Source organism: Arachis hypogaea, chromosome 12, assembly GCF_003086295.3.
Source record: "Arachis hypogaea cultivar Tifrunner chromosome 12, arahy.Tifrunner.gnm2.J5K5, whole genome shotgun sequence".
NCBI classification, from domain to species: Eukaryota; Viridiplantae; Streptophyta; class Magnoliopsida; order Fabales; family Fabaceae; genus Arachis; species Arachis hypogaea.
In genome coordinates this window covers 25104192-25122861 of record NC_092047.1, presented here as the reverse complement: position 1 = coordinate 25122861, position 18670 = coordinate 25104192, and the positions used below count along the sequence as shown (strand labels likewise).

General features: G+C 36.1%; 1 protein-coding gene and 1 pseudogene across 1 annotated transcript; one reads left to right on the top strand and one right to left on the bottom strand.

Annotated features, from left to right (window-relative positions):
• Nucleotides 1-8970, top strand: part of LOC112729867 (pre-mRNA-splicing factor ATP-dependent RNA helicase DEAH10-like) — a 93048-nt pseudogene extending 84078 nt beyond the window's left edge.
• A 25-nt stretch (nt 8971-8995) lies between these two features.
• LOC112729866 (uncharacterized) lies at nt 8996-12933 on the bottom strand. Its single transcript, XM_025780009.1, has 6 exons — nt 12859-12933; nt 12584-12758; nt 11809-12309; nt 10579-11700; nt 9706-10469; nt 8996-9016 (listed from the first exon to the last, which is right to left on the bottom strand). Exons 1-6 carry the CDS (start codon nt 12931-12933, stop codon nt 8996-8998), a joined length of 2658 nt encoding a protein of 885 aa, XP_025635794.1.
• Nucleotides 12934-18670: the final 5737 nt, after the last annotated feature.

Below are 18670 nucleotides of genomic sequence, written 5' to 3'. Positions count from 1 at the left end.
ATAATAATCGAATGGGTACTCACTTGCTTTTAGTTGGATTCAAGTTATCTTTCTATTTCTTTCTTAGGTAATATTGGCAACTAATATTGTTGAGACATCAGTAACAATTCCTGGAGTAAAGTATGTAATAAATCCTGGCTTTGTCAAAGCATGTTCTTATGATTCTGAAAAAGACATGGAATCTTTGATTATAGTACCTACATCGAAATCCCAGGCACTGCAAAGAAGGTATGGTGCAAGATTCTGTTTTAGTGTGCTTAATGTTGATTGTTGCTTTAATTTAGTCAACAAAAACCTGAAAAGCTTTTCTCTGTTTAATCGAGGATGACAGTTTTTCCAGTGTTAATGTAGTTTAGTGTAGAAAACCTTTTTCTCACATCACACGGCATTGCTGAACAAATACTTTTTAGATACAAATCTGGCATATTGTTTTTGGTATATTTTTCAATTTGTTTTTGTCACGTGTTTTTTTTTGCTATGCATGTCCATTGGGAATCTCTTTATTATAAAGCTTGTTATATATTTTATCAGAAAATGAAATTAAACTGAGTGATGTAACCTTTTATTTCTTTTATCTTTATGATGCCTTTTCAAGTCTTAAACTTTCTTTTCTGTATCATAGCTCATTCTTTAATTGTGATTTTATGTGTAGTTGTTCTTACATATCATATGTTGGTTATAATGAGTGATGTCATTTGCATAATTATTATTGCTAAACAATCTTTCTGAAATTAACATATACATGGAATTCTTTATTAAGTACGAACAAACTGATTGTTAGCTTTGTTGTTCAGTGGCCGTGCAGGGCGTGAAGGACCTGGAAAATGCTTTTGTCTATATCTAGAAAGTGAATTCGAGAAGCTTGAGGATTCGACAAAGCCAGAGATTAACCGGTGCAACCTATCTAATGTGATTTTGCAGCTTAAGGCCTTGGGTGTTGATGACATAGTAGGATTTGATTTTATTGAGAAACCCTCACGGTGAGAAACTTGTCAGCATTTTGGTTTTATTGTTTCCCTACATTTACATATTTATCAGTCTTTATGTGCTCCATTTTTGCTGATAATTATTTGTCGTAGCATTTTTTTTAGATATGTCTATGGTGAATCCTTTTTATTTTTAACATATGGTTTTTGATGGCACAATGGTAAAATTCTCCCTTTCTTAAGAAGTGTTACACATTAAAAAAAATCATTATATTACGGGGGTGGCATTTGAATGTTCACTTCAGCATTACCCTAACGGATGTGAGACGAAAGTTTTGCTGTTTCTAAAAGTGGGACACATAGTTGGTCATTTTGAAAAGCTGGGGGGATCAAATTGACCCATTCAACCAATTTCAGGAATCAAGATGCACATTACCTCAATATTTTAGCTTTTGATAAATAAAGAAAGAAGGTGGAGTTTTGTGATTAATTTTGGAAGAAAACAATAACTTTCTGAATCCAAATGGACCCAAATGATTCTATTCTCTTCAATATAACATCAACCACAACCACTTTCTAAGGTAGTAAAAATGAGTTTTAATAGTTCATTTCACTTATTATCATAGTACAACCTGAGAATAATATATATGGTTGTTTGCACTGTGATGCACATTATATATGAGGTAAATATTTGGAAACATATATGAGGTAAATAAAAATTTCTGTTTGACTAGATGTAATTTCTGATCTCTTTGATAATATATTAGTGAATTATTCTTCTAGCATCCCTTGTTAGTGAGCTTTTGAAATTTATTTTGATCTCTTGTAAGCTGTATGATGTATTGTACTATTGAACTGAAGTAGCCTCTTTCAGGGTCAGGGATATATATATATATATATATATATATATATATATATATATATATACTATGTAAAACATTATTGAAAGCTTGTTCCCTTTCATGTTTGAACAGGACAACGATTATTAAATCATTGGAACAGCTATTTTCACTAGGTGCTCTAACAGATGACTGTTAGCTCTCTGATCCTGTTGGGCATCAAATGGCTCGGTTGTCCTTGGACCCTATTTATTCTAAAGCTCTTATCTTATTTAGTCAGTATAACTGCTTAGAGGACATGTTGATAACCGTAGCAATGCTGTCTGTGGAATTCATATTTTATGCTCCCTGTAAAAACCAAGTAGAGGTTTGAATGATGAATTCTGATTCTACTGCGTATCTGTTATATTATCTTTTGATGTTACTATGAAAAACGAGACTTAAAACGATTTTAGTCAAATGCCTGTCTTTTTTTCCTCTTGTCCTTATAATTCTTTTGGTTTTCATTTAGTAAAATTTCAAAGTTGGTTATTTAAGTACCTACAATTAGTTTGCTTGCTGATGTGATATGTCTTGCCACATCAGCATTTAACTTGCCAGTTCAGCACTTAACAGAACAAACTAGGACTAAAATAGATAACTTTAATTTTACTCGACTAAAAGCAGAAGAAAAATTTTAGGACCAAAACATAAGAGGTGTTTCGTAGGGACCAAAAATTTATTTAATCCGACAAACAAATATGAATATTAATCATTGATTGTATACTTTCATAGTCTACCCCTCTATTGACTTTTTAACAGAATGTGTAAATAGTGTATAAATAATTTATAAAATAAGCAATGAATTTCTGTAGGAAAATTCTAGTGTCCAGGGTCTTCATTTTTTTTACTAGAAAATTTTTCTGGCATTATTCTCATTATTGTTTGTCCAACCTTGTAGCAAGAGATTGCTGAAGCTTATGGAGATTGTGCTTACTTCTAATGTTCCCTCTGTTGTTGAGAAATTTGAGTTGTTGTGCATGTTAGTGCGATTTCAGATTTCTACCGCACTATGTTGTCATTTTTGTAACTTTTCTGAACATTTGGCCAATGCCTTTATCGTTGGTCCGGAGAGCCTTTGTAAGTTTGTTTGAGGGTGCACTTAGAATTCGCAAAGTTACAAAGGTATATCTTGTTTGGTTATACAAGTGTGGGGGCTCTTATTTGGTTATATAAGTGTTATTTTTCTTGCTGCGTGCCATAATTTCACATTATTTGAGTTATGACTTATGAGTTATGACTTGAATTTAATGTTATGTTTATTTGCTAAATTTATTATTGTATTTGTTGCATTAATTAAATGTCTTATGACTAAAAAATTGTTTATATAGATTAGATTTTATAGTTTATTATATTTATAATTTTTCTGCATATATATATATATATGATTTTTTAAGTAATCTGTAGTTTCTTACAATACCATTCACCATATTTTTATGACGAATTTGCGGGTAGAAATTAAGATGCCTGTGAGTAATGTGGCAGGTAGTGTGGCCGAGACATGGGTGTTCAAGATGGGTGTGGATAAACTTTTAAAATGCCTTACAATTTTTTCTTTCTTTTTAACTAAAAAATACCCTTTTATAAAAAATATAATTTCTTTAATAAAAAATAATTTATACACCGTATATCAAATTCAATATTCACAACATTGTTTAAACTTCTAAAGCATTTAAAATATGTAATAATAATGCATATCAAAATTTTTTTAATTATGAAAAGCTATTTATATATAGAGTAATACTATATATCTAAGTCTTTTTATGAATTAAGTTCAACCACATTAAATAAAAAGACTTAGAATAATGCTAGCCACTATATAGTTGTTAGAATCGAATCGATGATCGAACCGGTCAAGTTACTGGATTACTGGATCACTGGTTGAATCGGTTAACCTGGTCCTATATAAATAAAAATAAAAAATAATAAAAAATTTAAAATTAAAATTTAAAATACATATTTTCACTAACATTTTAAGAATATCTAGCTATTCTAAATTAATATAAAATAAGAACAATAAGTATTTTGTTAATTTTACTCTATCATAAATATTTTATTTTATTTTTATATTAAAATAACTATTATTTTTAAATTTTAATAATCTATTAATTAATTTATATCTATTATACTATTATATACTACTAGTATTTAATTAAAATAATATTAATAGATATTATATAATTATGAAAAGAAAAAATAAGTGAATTTATAACTATAATTAAAATAAATTAAATAAAAATAAATTATTTAATGATATATATATATATATATATATATATATATCATAATTTACAAATAAATTAATAAAGAGTGTTACAACCCGGTGGTTGATTCTGATTTTATTATTCAGGTTCACCTGAACTCCAATATGATTGGAAAAGTTGAATTGATATACGGTCTATATGTGTACTCAAAGAATTCAGAATTTTTGAATAAAGGCTCTTTTGATGAAAAGTCTACACCTAATAAAGTCTCATCTAACAATATTTTAGATGGAGCTGATATTTGTAATCCAATTGATACCAAAATATGACACAACAGATTAGGTCACTTGTCAATTTTTGTTTTGAAACATTTGCCTACTTTTTTAGTTACTAATGTTGATCTGTTTTGTGAGATATGTCCTTTATCCAAGCAAAAGAGACTTTCCTTCATATCAAACAATAATCAAGAAGCAAATCGTTTTACTCTTGTTCATTATGACACCTAGGATCCCTATAAGATCCCCACCTACTTGGGAGAAAGATATTTTCTAACGTTAGTGGACGATCACAGTCGTTACACATGGATACACTTGATGAAATCAAAATCTGAGGCAACAACAATTATAAAAGATTCTTTTGCCATGGTTCAAACTCAATATGGCTGCAATATTAAGTTGAGATCGAAAAATGCACCAGAACTCCCACTCACTAAATTTTTACAAATGAGAGGAACTACTCTTCATCAGTTTAGTTGTGTGGAAAGGCCTCGGCAGAACTCAGTGGTCGAGAGAAAACATCAACACCTCCTCAATATGGCAAGGAGTTTATTTTATCAATATGGAATTTCAATAAGATTTTGGAGGGATCGCGTAACCACAGTGACGTTCCTTATTAACGGAACCCCCTCCTCACTATTGAATTGGCAGTCACCTTACAAAATCCTTTTCAAAAAGGATATATCCTACACAGATTTGAAAGTGTTCGAATCCCTTGCTTATGCTTCAACTTTGTCTTCATCTAGAAACAAATTCATTGCATGCGCTACACCGGCTGTGTTCGTGGGTTATCCAAAAGGCTACAAAGGATACAAATTGTATGACATTAAGTCTAAGAAATTTTTTATTTCAAGGGATGTGGTTTTTCATGAACTAAAGTTTTCCTTGAAGTCTGATAATAAGGAGCTTCAAGAATCTGATTCTTTTGTTGACTATGTACTCCCTAGACCCTACCTTGCTCCTTTAGATAACTCAACCTTATTGCAGAAGCCTCATCCATCTCTTATCCAGCAAGATCACCAACTTCAGAACCAAGAACAAAAAATTAGAAGGAGCACTAAACTTCACCGACAACCAGCTTATTTGTCATATCATCAATGCAACAATGTTACTTCACCTTTCGCAATGGTCAACTACTGCTCTTATACCAAGTTAAGGCACTCCGTATGACCGTATCGAAAATTTTTTTACAAGTCCCTGAGTTTTATGAGCCACATTTTTATCACCAAACTGCCAAATATCCTCAATGGCAGCAAGCTATGGCTAAAAAATTGCAAGCAACGAAAAATAATAAAACATGGGAGGTGGTAGAGCTCCCAAAAGGAAAGAATTGCATCAGTCGCAGATGGGTGTATAAGGTGAAAAGAAAACAAGTAGGAATTAGTGGCTAAGGGTAACACAAAACAAGTAGGAATTGATTTCAATGACACTTTCTCTCCTATGGCTAAACTCACCACTGTGAGAATGCTCCTTGCCATAGCAGCCATTAAAGACTGAAAATTGTTGCAACTTGACATGAATAACACCTCCTTAAATGGGGGATTTATTGGGTTTTTTCTCTCCTTTGTGAGGCCCAAGCCCAACTTTTTGGGGGTGTATTCTTGTACTCTAGTGTCTCTTCCCGAATCAGATTTTTGGAGATCTTTTGAGAGTGAGAGAGTGTAGCCACAAAGTGAGAGAGAAGAGGAAAAATAGAGAATTTCCGTTTTTATGCAAAGCAGTAAATTTCAAATGCCAGTTTCTCATTCGTTCACCGTTGAATCGGCTTGAAATTTGAACTACGTGCTCCTATCATCTTGTTCTTCATTATGGTCGGTGGAGATGTTGATTGGAGATTTGCAGTAAGAAAAATTGGCTTCGCAAGAGAGAAAATAGGTTTCTCGTTTTTACACAGAGCAGCAATCTTTGAACAGCAGTTTCTCATTATTTCACCGTTAGATCGATGTGAAATTTGGACTGCAGATTTTTTGCATCTTGTTCTTCATTCTGAATGGTGAAGATTTTAACTGAAATTCTGCAGAGGGAGAAATAGGCTTCAAGCAACAGCTCTATTTTGGGGTATTTTTCATCTTCTTGCTTCTCATTTGTAAGCTTTAGTGTTTTGATATTTTGGCTGGCTATATGCACATTTTTGTGCTTTGTTTGAGACTCTTTTGTACCTCATTTGATTATAGTGGAGCTATTTCATTGGTCTGGACGACCCGTGGTTTTTACCTCTCACATTGAGGGGGTTTTCCACGTTAAAATCTCGGTGTGTTCTTGTTATTGCTTTACTTGCTATATTTGCTTATTATAGTTGATACCATATTGTGTTGTGAGTGCTTCTATATTGTTCTTGTATTTGATATTTGCGTTGTTTCCGCTGCTAGACTCTTTCATACTGGCATCAAAGCTTGTTGGTATTTTTCTGGAATTGTGATTATGTGAACAATGGAAGCTAATACTAGTAGGATGATCACTCTTAATGGTCCTAATTATGATTTGTGAAAGTCAAAGATGAAAGATTTGCTCTATGTCAAAAATTTTCATCAACCAGTTTTTGGTACAGAGGAGCCTAATGATAAATCTGATGATGATTCGACTTTGTTGCATAGACAAGTTTGTGGATATATTAGACAGTGGGTTGACGATAATGTGTTGAACTATATTATTGGAGAGGCACATGCTCGGACCCTTTGGATTAAGTTTGAACAGTTGTATGCTCGGAAAACTGGGAATAAAAAGATGTTTTTGATCAAGCAGTTGTTGGCTTTGAAATATACAGATGAGACATCAATGACAGATCACTTGAATAACTTCCAAGGAATTATGAATCAGTTATCTTCCATGGGTATCAAGTTTAATTAATAGGTTCAAGGATTATTACTTCTTGGCTCCTTACCAGACTCGTGAGAAATTCTCAGAATGTCATTGTCCAATTCTGTTCCTGATGGTGTAATCTCTATGGATCTTGCCAAGAGCAGTGTTTTAAATGAAGAAATGAGAAGAAAGTCACAAGGTACATCGACTACACATTCAGATGTTCTTGTTTCTGAGCTAGGAGGAGAAACAAAAGTCGAGGTTCTGAAAGTAGAGATCAAAGCAGAAGCAAGTCTCAAGAAAAGTATAAAAATATTGAGTGTCATCATTGTGGTCAAAAAGGACATGTGAAGAAATTTTGTTGGTAGCTAAAGAAGGAGAAAGCCAAGGCAAGTAAAGACAAGAGCACAAATAAAGATGATGGTAGCAAGGAAGACAAGGTTAATATAACTCATGATGATTTTCTTGTTGTTGAGGAGTTTGAATCTGTTAACCTTGTTGATAATAGCACTAGTTGGTTGATTGATAGTGGTGCTTCTATTCATGTTACATCTAGGAGGGATCTGTTTACATCTTATACTCCTGATGATTTTGGTGATGTGAAAATGGCTCATCAAGGTGTTGCAAAATGTGCCGGTGTTGGACAAGTTTGCTTAGAAACCTCCAACGGTACCAAGTTGACTTTGAAGCATGTGAAGTATGTTCCAGATATTCGGTTGAACTTACTTTCTATTGGTAAGTTGTGTGATGAAGATTTGGATAGCTCATTCTCTCGTGGTAGTTGGAAGCTCACCAAGGGTCCTATGGTTGTTAATACTACTGAGTTTGTTGATGAAACTGATTTATGGCATAAGAGATTATGTCATATGAGTGAGAAGGGCATGAGTATGTTATCCAAGAGGAATCTTTTATCTGTTTGTAAAGTTTCTTTACAAAAGTGCAACCACTGCTTTGCTGGGAAACAAAACAAGGTTTCTTTCAAGAGTCATCCACCTTCAAGGAAGCCGGAGATACTTGACTTGGTGCATTCTGATGTATGTGGGCCGATGAAGACAAGAACACTTGGAGGGTCTATCTATTTTGTAACCTTTATTGATGATCATTCTAGAAAACTATGGGTTTACACTTTGAAGACCAAAGATCAAGTTTTGAATGTGTTCAAGCAATTTCAAGCTTCTGTTGAAAGAGAAACTGGGAAAAAATTGAAATGCATTCGTACTGACAATGGTGGTGAGTACTCAGGTCCATTTTATGCTTATTGTAAAGAGCATGGTATAAGACATCAGAAGACTCCTCCAAAGACTCCTTAGTTGAATGGCTTGGCTGAAATGATGAACAAAACATTGGTTGAAAGAGTTAGGTGCTTATTGTCACAGTCTGTATTGGTAAAATCTTTTTGGGGTGAAGCTTTGAGAACTGTTGTTCATGTCTTGAACTGGACACCATGTTTTTCCTTGCAATTTGAAGTGTCAGAGAAGGTATGGTCAGGTAAAGATATTTCTTATGATCATTTAAGAGTCTTTGGATGTAAAGTTTTTGTTCATATTCCCAAAGATGAGAGATCTAAGCTTGATGTAAAGACTAGGCAATGTATTTTTATTGGCGATGGCATGGATGAGTTTGGTTACAGGTTTTATGATCCTGTTAGCAAGAAGGTGATTCGGAGTAGAGATGTTGTCTTTGTTGAAGACCAAATATTGAAGGATATTGATAATGCGGAGAAGCCAATGGTTCAGCCTAATGATAATTTTTCTGACTTGGATATTACTCCCTCTATGCTATAGTGGAAGATGGTAGAGTTGAAGCTCAAAATAATGAGCATGATACAAGTGCTTGCTCATCTTTCCATGCACTCCAGAGATTTTGGAATCCTTCTTCCTGTAATTGATATTTGTTAATATATTTCTAGTATATTAATGATAATTAGTACGTACCTGTTGCGTAAAACAAATGTTTAAGGTCGTTGTCTTTATCTCCTGGCATATATTGATGAGCTCCTTTGAAATCAAATTGTCTATTAAAAAAATATAAGTCGTTAGTCCTCAATAAATTGAAGTTTGTATACAAAGATATCTATATCAATGAAAAAGATTTAAAGATTAAAATTATATGTAGACTGAATTGTACCAAGAAGTAACTACACACACTTACTAAGAACATAAATTACCTGTGGGGAAGGTAACAATATTTCTTTGAAAACTACATTTCTGGTAAATTCTCCACTTGTTCCATCTATTTTTCCTTCTTTGACTAAAATTTTTGTAGTTGACTGAGAAATACTTCGAGACAGAGCAACATATAATTGGCTATGGCTAAATACATGTTTAGGGAGGTAGATCCCTACTTTAGGAATGGTCTGTCCTTGTGATTTGTTTATTGTTATTGCAAAACTCAACCTTACAGGAAATTGCTTCCGGATAAGTATAAAAGGCAGTCCTGAATTTTCTGTTGTTTTGTGTTTTATCCGAGGCAAGAAAGCTCTTCTTCCACAGTAATGACCGGTTAAAATTTCTACGTCCAACATGTTTTGAAAAGTTCCACGATATAGTAACCTTGTACCATTGCATAAGCCGGCCTTAGGGTCTATGTTTCTCAATAACATCAAAGGTGCACCTCTTTTTACCTTCAACACATGAGGTGGCAACCCGCCTGTAGAAACTGAGTTAATGTATTCTTGTTGATATAAATTATTAGCATCTCCTTCTACCTCATCAAATGAGACTAAATTTCGTTCTTCTCCTGGAAACTGGTTGATAATTATATCATTAAGCTGTTGCACATCATGATTTTTTGGCGTCAATATTGCCCTTTCTACCATGTAAGAAGCGTCCCACCCATGAGATTGTAAGTTTGAAAATATTTCTTCTATTAACTTGTGTAACGATGTTTCACCCTTCCACGGAATTGCCATATTTGCTTGTATCCGTACAAAGTCTTCATGTATGGTGGGCTCAATTCCATCACCAATGTGCATAAGATACTTAGCAAAAACATGATCATTAGAAGATCGCATATTTTGTCGCAAATGGAGAATTTTAGTGGAAGCCCATAAATGAGACTTAACTATAGAAGCTGAAATCATTTGTGACTTACTACCTTTCGGTACCACAGGCAGTACTTGGCGAAAATCTCCTTCCATCACCATCACTTTTCCTCCAAATGGCATACCGTTTGCTAATATATCTCTCAGAGTGTGGTCTAATGATTGCACCAATTCTTTATTTGCCATAGGTGCTTCATCCCAGAAGATTGCCGTTGTTTGTCTAATCAGCTTTGCAAGATCTGATTGTTTGCTTATGTTGCAAATGGATGATGGTTCTGCATTAATTGGGATCTTAAACCTAGAATGAGCTGTTCGACCCCCAGGCAATAATGTTGCGGCTATTCCTGATGATGCAGTTACCAAGACAATATCACCCTTATTTCTCAATTCTGCAATTATAGCTCTGTAAAGAAATATTTTGCCTGATCCTCCTGGCCCATCAACAAAGAACACCACTTTCTCTTCGATCAATTGTATTCATAATGCACTTGAAAGCTTTAGATTGGTCATTGTTCAATCTTGCTACGGAACACAGGTCTTCCCGAGGTACTTCGACAGACAGTTCTTCTTGGATAACTCTGGGTATTGAGTTGTTATTGTCATTTTCATGAGTTAGAGCTGGCAAATCGTATTGGGTAATCTGTTTTCCGTGCTGAAGGAGTATATCATTTATATCCCTGAGTAGCCGATTTGTGAACACTAATGCTGTTGTGGTGCTGGCTGACGGATAATCATCCACCATATATGAAAAAAATTCATCCCATAAGCTTCTTACATCTGTAGGCTCACAAAATATTAAGATGGTTGCAAACAACCTTCGTAAAGCACATGGTAATCGTAAAACAGAAGCCTCAACCAAACACGCATGGATGCTACTGTCACTCTCTAACAATCTTCGGTGTTGAGCAGATTGCTTGAAGAACGAATATTGGACCCCATTCACTGTTAGCAAGTCATCCCAACTGATTGGTCCTCTGACATTAGATAATAGAATACGCAAATAGAATTTTTCTCCTTCTGAAGGTGATACAGTATAAATTCGACCGATTGATCTTCTCTGTGTCTTGCGCCGACGCCATTCCTTTTCCTTGTTGTGCCAAGTGTAATACTCTGGAATTTTCCTGTACAGAAGATGCCTAGATTGTTGGTCCTCCTCACGATTTAGGGCAAAGAACTCAGTGAGCATTGTTCTAGAGAAATAATCATCATTAAGTATTTCAGGAATGGTTTGGTGATCATAGAAGCTCACTTGATGTTGATTTGGCAAATGAATTTGTAACCTTTCCACTGATGGATACATTCGATAAAGGTTAAATTTAAATATTCTCCAACATGCCTCTGGAGCAGCGATCCATCTTGCATCAACAAACTGTTGGACCTTGTCAACATTAGAACCGTTGTGAACTTCCATTGCAACTCGGTCTGGACCCTTGTAGCAATATTTGTAGAGATACTTTATACTCTTTATGCTACTATATATCTCAACATTAGTATGGCAATCATACTTTAGTAGTAGCCAAGGGTTGTACGGAACTACCCATCTATTGTCAACTGTGACATTTTGGTTAATCGGTACTGGAGTGTCGAATAGTCACCTATATTGCGGATATAAGTCGTCACCTCTTCGTGTTTCTGCTGTGAACTCTTTTGGGTAGTTTCGTTTGCATTGGCCATTTTTCATACAGAGCGAAGATTGATCAAGTGTTCCGCAAGGACCATGAATCATATGTTTTATCACTGCATCATGTAGGTGTGGTTCTACTTCTTTAGATGGTATCTCTGCACGTACCAAACTATCATAATGCTCTGGGTCAATTAACTTGTCATTGTTCTCTAAGATTAACAACATATGTACATGTGGCAACCCTCTTTTTTGAAACTCAGTGACATAAATATAGCTCTTCACCTTTCCCAAGACACCCTTAGTAATTACATCCTCTTTCAACTGTTCAAATTTGGCTCGAAAAATTTTTGTTGTTAGATCTGGACGATCTTGTGGAGTTTGAACTGGGTTGAGTTCTGAAGTTATTTCAGTCCAAGATGAATTGCATGTCATTGTGAGAAAAATATCTGGCTTGCCCTCTTTAAGAACAATCGCCATTCCATCTTCATATCGTTGGGTCATGTCGCGACGGCTACCAATGAACGACGATGGTAATTTTGTTCTTTTTCTTCCAACATTTTCTGAAGACAAATATATAGAGAAATATTATTAGTTTTAATAAGGGTTAAGTACTGAAATCGTCCCTAAGGTCTGGGGTGAAAATCAAAATCGTCCCCGACCTTTTTTTGTTATTAAAATCATCCTCAACGTTACAAAACGTTATAAAATCATCCTTTACTACTTCAATTTTATTATTTTGACCAAATTACCCTTTATAATTAATAAAAATAATATTAAAAAAAACAAAACAACCCCTCACCCTCCCCCCACCCGAGCCCAAACCCAAACCCAAACCCTGCATCTCTTCAGTTTCTTCCCTCTCAACCCTCTCATCCCCCGCTCCCAACCACAACCCCAATTCTTCTTCTCTCTCTCTTTCCGCCACCAAGCAGAAAAGCTCATCTTTTAATTCACCATCGGCGAAGTCTCTGGCATGCCAAACATATAATTTCTCGTTCCCGGAGTGCTCCTGCACACTCATCGAAGGTAGAATCAAATGATTGGCGCAGATCTTGAGCATATTCGCCAGTGGAGACGGCGACCTCTTCGAGTCTGACAATCGGAGCTACCTGAGCTCCGGTGTCCTCGTCCTCGCCGGCGGGAGCCTCCTCCTCTTTGCGGTGCTCGGCTTCGGTGTTCGACATGCTCTTTTTAATTTCTCAACCCACCGCCGCAACCCTTTCTCCTTTCTTCTTCCTCTCCTCTTTTACCTTCTCCTCTGTCCACTGACCCATGGCCGAACCATGTCAGAACCATGATGCAAGAGTATAACCATGATGCAAGAATAGGGCAGCACCGTGTGCGGTGGAGCTCCATGTCAGAACCACCACCACCACCGCCTCCACAAGCATTCTTTATACCGTCAAAGAGTTCATCTGAGAGTGTCAAAGGGCAACCTTTGACATCAGATTGTTCAGGGAATGCAGAGATTGTTGCTGTTGATAGATGAGATGGGCCTGGCTTGGGCTTGTGTTTGGGAGGATGGGCTTAAGGGTTTGAAGGGTTGTTGTTGATGATGAGTCATTGCACATGCGGCAATGGAAGAAGAAGATGATAATGCAGAAGAGGAAACGGGTTATTGCAATATGCCATTCTTCTAATTTCTAACTAGTTTATTTTAGATCTATAAGACTAGTTTAACTCCATAAAGTTAAGAGTAGGGATTAGTGTGTATTAATGTATTATCATGACCAAATCATTCATGGAATAGAAGGACTCAAGTTGACTTACATTGTCTCATAATCTCATTGAAGTCACATTATTTTGCTTTGATTGGGTTTGGTTGCTGGCGGAGAGGGGAAGAACGAGCTGGATTGGTGATGATGGTGAAGAAGATGAAGCTGCGTTGAATTTGAGAAGAACAAAAGAAGAAAGAACAGTCAAAAGAGGAAGGGGAAGAGGGGTGGGTCTCCTCTGGAATGCTGGGGGGGTGGGTGGGGTGGGGTTTTGTTTTTTTTTTTAATATTATTTTATTAATAATGAGGGGTAATTTGGTCAAAAAAATAAAATTGAAATGGAAAAGGACGATTTTATAACGTTTTATAACGTTGAGGATGATTTTAATAACAAAAAAAGGTCGGGGACGATTTTGATTTTCACCCCAGACCTTAGGGACGATTTCAATACTTAACCCTTTTAATAATTATTTTGGGTAATTCTTAATGATTTATGAAGTAGCAATTAGATACAATATTTACCTGCATTGGTTTCTCCTGTGTGCAAAGCATCTTGTAAGCCTTGGTATAATTCAGCCCGTAATTTCTTCTGTCTAGTTCGAACCCATCTTAACTTTCTGGTTTCAATTTTCACATAGTTATCAACAACATATTGTTGTAGTAGTCGCCCTGCTTGCAATACGGTGGAATGATCATCGGGGCGGATCTACAAATTTTTAAGAATTTGCAAAAAAGATTAGATACATTGAACAATTTTTTGGCAGAATTTTATTGAAGTCTATACTGCGTAGGAAATGGGAATTTGTACCTGGAGCATATAGCTATTATATGTTTGGCATGATACTTTGCCGCCACTTTGACTTCGGGTATTGATATCCCATCCATAAGTTCCAAATGGAAAAAGAAGAGGATATTGTAGTGGATCGTAATAGCTAACGAATTCCTGAATCCTTCGTAGGCTACCAGCATGAGTTTGCACCTTAATATCTCGCCCACGAATCATTGTTTCAACGTCATCACCAACAATTATAGCTGCTACCTACGACGCAGTTGGAAGACTATATTGTGGCTAATTAGCAGGTCACTCTCTAATGACCAAACTACACTCATGTAGAGCTGACCGTTGTGCAAGCTGGCGAAACACATGGAGAAAAGGATTATACCGGTGTAGCAATTGTTGTAACTTGAAAACTAATGTTTCATGTAGTTGTGTGTTCTCCAGCATCCTATTCTGCAACTCGTGGTCAGTATCATATATGTACAGTTGCAAAAACCGTGGCCGCGTGCCCTGATCTGGATGAAATCCCCCTATACTGTGATATATTGAGCCTTGAGCACGAAATGTATATATACCACGACCTGTTATAGTCAGTTGTTCGTCTATGTGCACACCACACGAAGTGAAGGAAAATACATGATTGTATCCACGAATATGTTTTCTAAAATGATTTCCTTCTGCAGAGGGGTTGATGGTGTGCAGAAATTGGCAAATTAAAAATTGTTAAAACATTTACGTTGTAAATATAGTTCTTAACTTGCCAGAAATCTGCTCCTTAATTTAAAAAGGTGTCACAAAAAATTGAATTTAAAATACTGGGAGTATGAATCCCAGGTCGTCTCCCAACGAGTTGCAGAAAAGTGTGCTATTTTATTAATCAGAGGTTTTCAAAAAGGTTTGAATTGGGCAAACAGGAAATTAAATTGGTAAATTTGAATAATGTAAATAAAAGCCTTGACTGGGAATTGATTAGTTGGAATCCCTATTATTGTTGGAATGCTCTCAGGATTAATTGACAATTAAAGGTTATCCTGTTTAGTTATCCTTCGCTAGGTGAAGGAAAGTCAAACAAGTTGGAATGCTATGTCCGTTCACAAGTTGCAATCCACTTAATTAAAAGGGATTGGTGTTAGTGATTAGGAGGCAATCCAACCATAAACCCAATTACAATTTTTCTTTCAAGCCTTCCAACTCAAGGGTTCCTTTCAATTAATTCCCCATCAAGTTAGGAAACTACTCGTTCATTGTGAATGTAAAATTCATAGCATATAAAAAGGAATTAAAGAAAGACATTGTAAATAAAGTTAAAATAGTCAATTAAAAATAAAAGTGATCCTTGTATTAAATAATCCTAAGAATATTCCAATGGTAAAATTAAACAAAGCAAGGAACATGGAAGATTAAACCAAGTAAAGAAAACGAACTAGAATGACGAAGTCTTGATGAGGTAATAACTCTTCTCAGTATTTCAATGCCAAAAAAGTAAGAGAAACTAAAATCCTAAGAACTATGAATGTGTAGAGAGAAAACCTAGAGGAGGAGCGAAACTAGATCTAAAACTAAAAACTGTGTAGAATGAATGTTCTCTTTGGTTTCTGCTTGTTCTCTGGCTCTAGTTTGCTGTTCCGGGCCGAAAACTGGGTCAAAATAGGGCCCAAAATCGCCCCCAGCGAATCTGTAAATTATGCAGATCGTGCACGTCATGCGATCGCGTCGTTCATGCGGACGCGTCATTCACGTTTCTGCTTTGCCATACGGACGCGTCGTCCACGCCTCCGCGTCGCTCGTGCTTTTCCATTTCGCGCGGTCGCGTCATCCATGCGGTTGCGTCACTGCGATTTGATCTTCTTCACGCGGTCGCGTCGTCCATGCGGCCGCGTCGCTTCTCGCTGGTCATCTCCTCAATTTCTTGTGTTCCTTCCATTTTTTCTAGCTTCCTTTCCAGTATCCAACTCATTCTTGCCTTATAAAGCATGAAACGTTAAAAGCCTTAAACGTTTAACACACAGATCACGACATCGAATGGAATAAAGGAGAAGTAAAATGTATAATTAAAAGTCTCTAGGAAGCAGTTTTCACTCATGTAATAAATTCAGGAAGGAAATATAAATGCATGCTATTTTAATGAATAAATGGATCAGGATCATGATAAAACCACACAATTAAACACAATATAAACCATAAAATAGTGGTTTATCAACCTCCCCACACTTAAACATTAGCATGTCCTCATGCTTAATTGAAGGAGATGAAGTAAATAAGTATGAACATGCAGAAACTCATGCAATGCAATGCAATCCTATATATATATGAATGCAACTATATGATTCTTGTCTACTTGATCAAAAGTAAATAAGTTCTTCAAAACGATTATAATTCACATTCCACTAATTCAATTTTTATAAAGTAAGAGCAGATAAAAAATGCAAGAGGATAGCTGATGAGCGGATAATTTATACGCTTTTTGGCATTGTTTTTAGTGTGTTTTTAGTAGAATCTAGTTGCTTTTAGGTATGTTTTCATTAGTTTTTATGTTAAATTTACATTTCTGGACTTTACTATGAGTTTGTGTGTTTTTCTGTGATTTCAGGTATTTTCTGGCTGAAATTGAGAGACTTGAGCAAAAATCAGATTCAGAGGTTGAAGAAGGACTGCTGATGCTGTTGGATTCTGACCTCCCTGCACTCAAAATGGATTTTCTGGAGCTACAGAACTAAAAATGGCGTGCTTCCAATTGCGTTGGAAAGTAGATATCCAGGGCTTTCCAGCAATATATAATAGTCTATACTTTGCTTAAGTTTAGATGATGCAAACTGGCGTTCAACGCCAGCTCTCTGCCCAATTCTGGCGTCCAGCGCCAGAAACAAGTTGCAAAGTGGAGTTCAACGCCCAAACTGGCACAAAAGCTGGCGTTCAACTCCAGAAAGAGCCTCTGCACGTGGAACATTCAAGCTCAGCCCAAACACACACCAAGTGGGCCCCGAAAGTGGATTTATGCATCAATTACTTACTTCTGTAAACCCTAGTAGCTAGTTAATTATAAATAGGACTTTTTACTACTGTATTAGACATCTTTGGATTATCTTTTGATCTATTGATCACGTTTGGGAGATGGCCATTCGGCCATGCTTGGACCTTCATTACTTATGTATTTTCAACGGTAGAGTTTCTGCACTCCATAGATTAAGGTATGGAGCTCTGCTGTTCCTCAAAGATTAATGCAAAGTACTACTGTTTTCTATTCAATTCATCTTATTTCACTTCTAAGATATTCATTCGCACTTCAACCTGAATGTGATGAACGTGACAATCATCATCATTCCCTATGAACGCGTGCCTAACAACCACTTCCGTTCTACCTTCGACTGAATGAGTATCTCTTAGATCTCTTAATCAGAATCTTCGTGGTGTAAGCTAGAATGATGGCGGCATTCAAGAGAATCCGGAAAGTCTAAACCTTGTCTATGGTATTCCGAGTAGGATTCAATGATTGAATGACTGTGACGAGCTTCAAACTCGCGAGTGCTGGGCGTAGTGACAGACGCAAAAGGAGGGTGAATCCTATTCCAGCATGATCGGGAACCTCAGATGATTAACCGTGCCGTGACAGGGCATCTTGGACCATTTTCACAAGAGGAGGGGATGTAGCCACTGACAACGGTGATGCCCTTGCATAAAGCCAGCCATAGAAAGGAGTAAGACTGATTGGATGAAGACAGCAGGAAAGCAGAGGTCCAGAGGAACGATTGCATCTCCATACGCTTATCTGAAATTCTCACCAATGATTTACATAAGTATTTCTATCCTTATCCTATTATCTAATTTCGAAAACCCATTACTATTTTATATCTGCCTGACTGAGATTTACAAGGTGACCATAGCTTGCTTCATACCAACAATCTCCGTGGAATTCGACCCTTACTCACGTAAGGTATTACTTGGATGACCTAGTGCACTTGCTGGTTAGTTATGCGAAGTTGTGAAGATATGTTTAGACCATGGTTCTGTGCATCCGTTTTTGGTGCCATTGCCAGGGAATCAATTTCGAACAACAATTCACAGCCTGAGTAACAATTTCGCATACCAAGTTTTTGGCGCCGTTGCCGGGGATTGTTCGAGTTTGGACAACTGACGGTTCATCTTGTTGCTCAGATTAGGTAATTTTCTTTTTGTTTTGTTTTCAAAATTTTTTTCAAAAATCTTTCAAAAATTTTTCTCCTTTGTTTTCGAAAAAAATTTTAAAATAAAAATATTTTCAAAAATATATTTTTCTTCAGAATTTTTAAGAATGAATTCTAGTGTTTCATAAAGCATGTTGAAGCCTGGCTGGCTGTAAAGCCACGACTGTAGGGCATGTTAGACGTGTCATGTCTGAGTTACATACTAAAGCTTGGCTGGATATTAAGCCATGCCTGACCCTTTGATTGG

Coding starts and splice junctions, on each gene's coding strand:
- LOC112729866 (XM_025780009.1), bottom strand. CDS start 12,933: ATGTCGAACACCGAAGCCGAGCACCGCAAAGAGGAGGAGGCTCCCGCC. Junction 12,310..12,583: donor AGAAACTGAAGAGATGCAGG/GTTTGGGTTTGG, acceptor ATTTGTCTTCAG/AAAATGTTGGAAGAAAAAGA. Junction 11,701..11,808: donor ACTTGATCAATCTTCGCTCT/GTATGAAAAATG, acceptor TCGACACTCCAG/TACCGATTAACCAAAATGTC.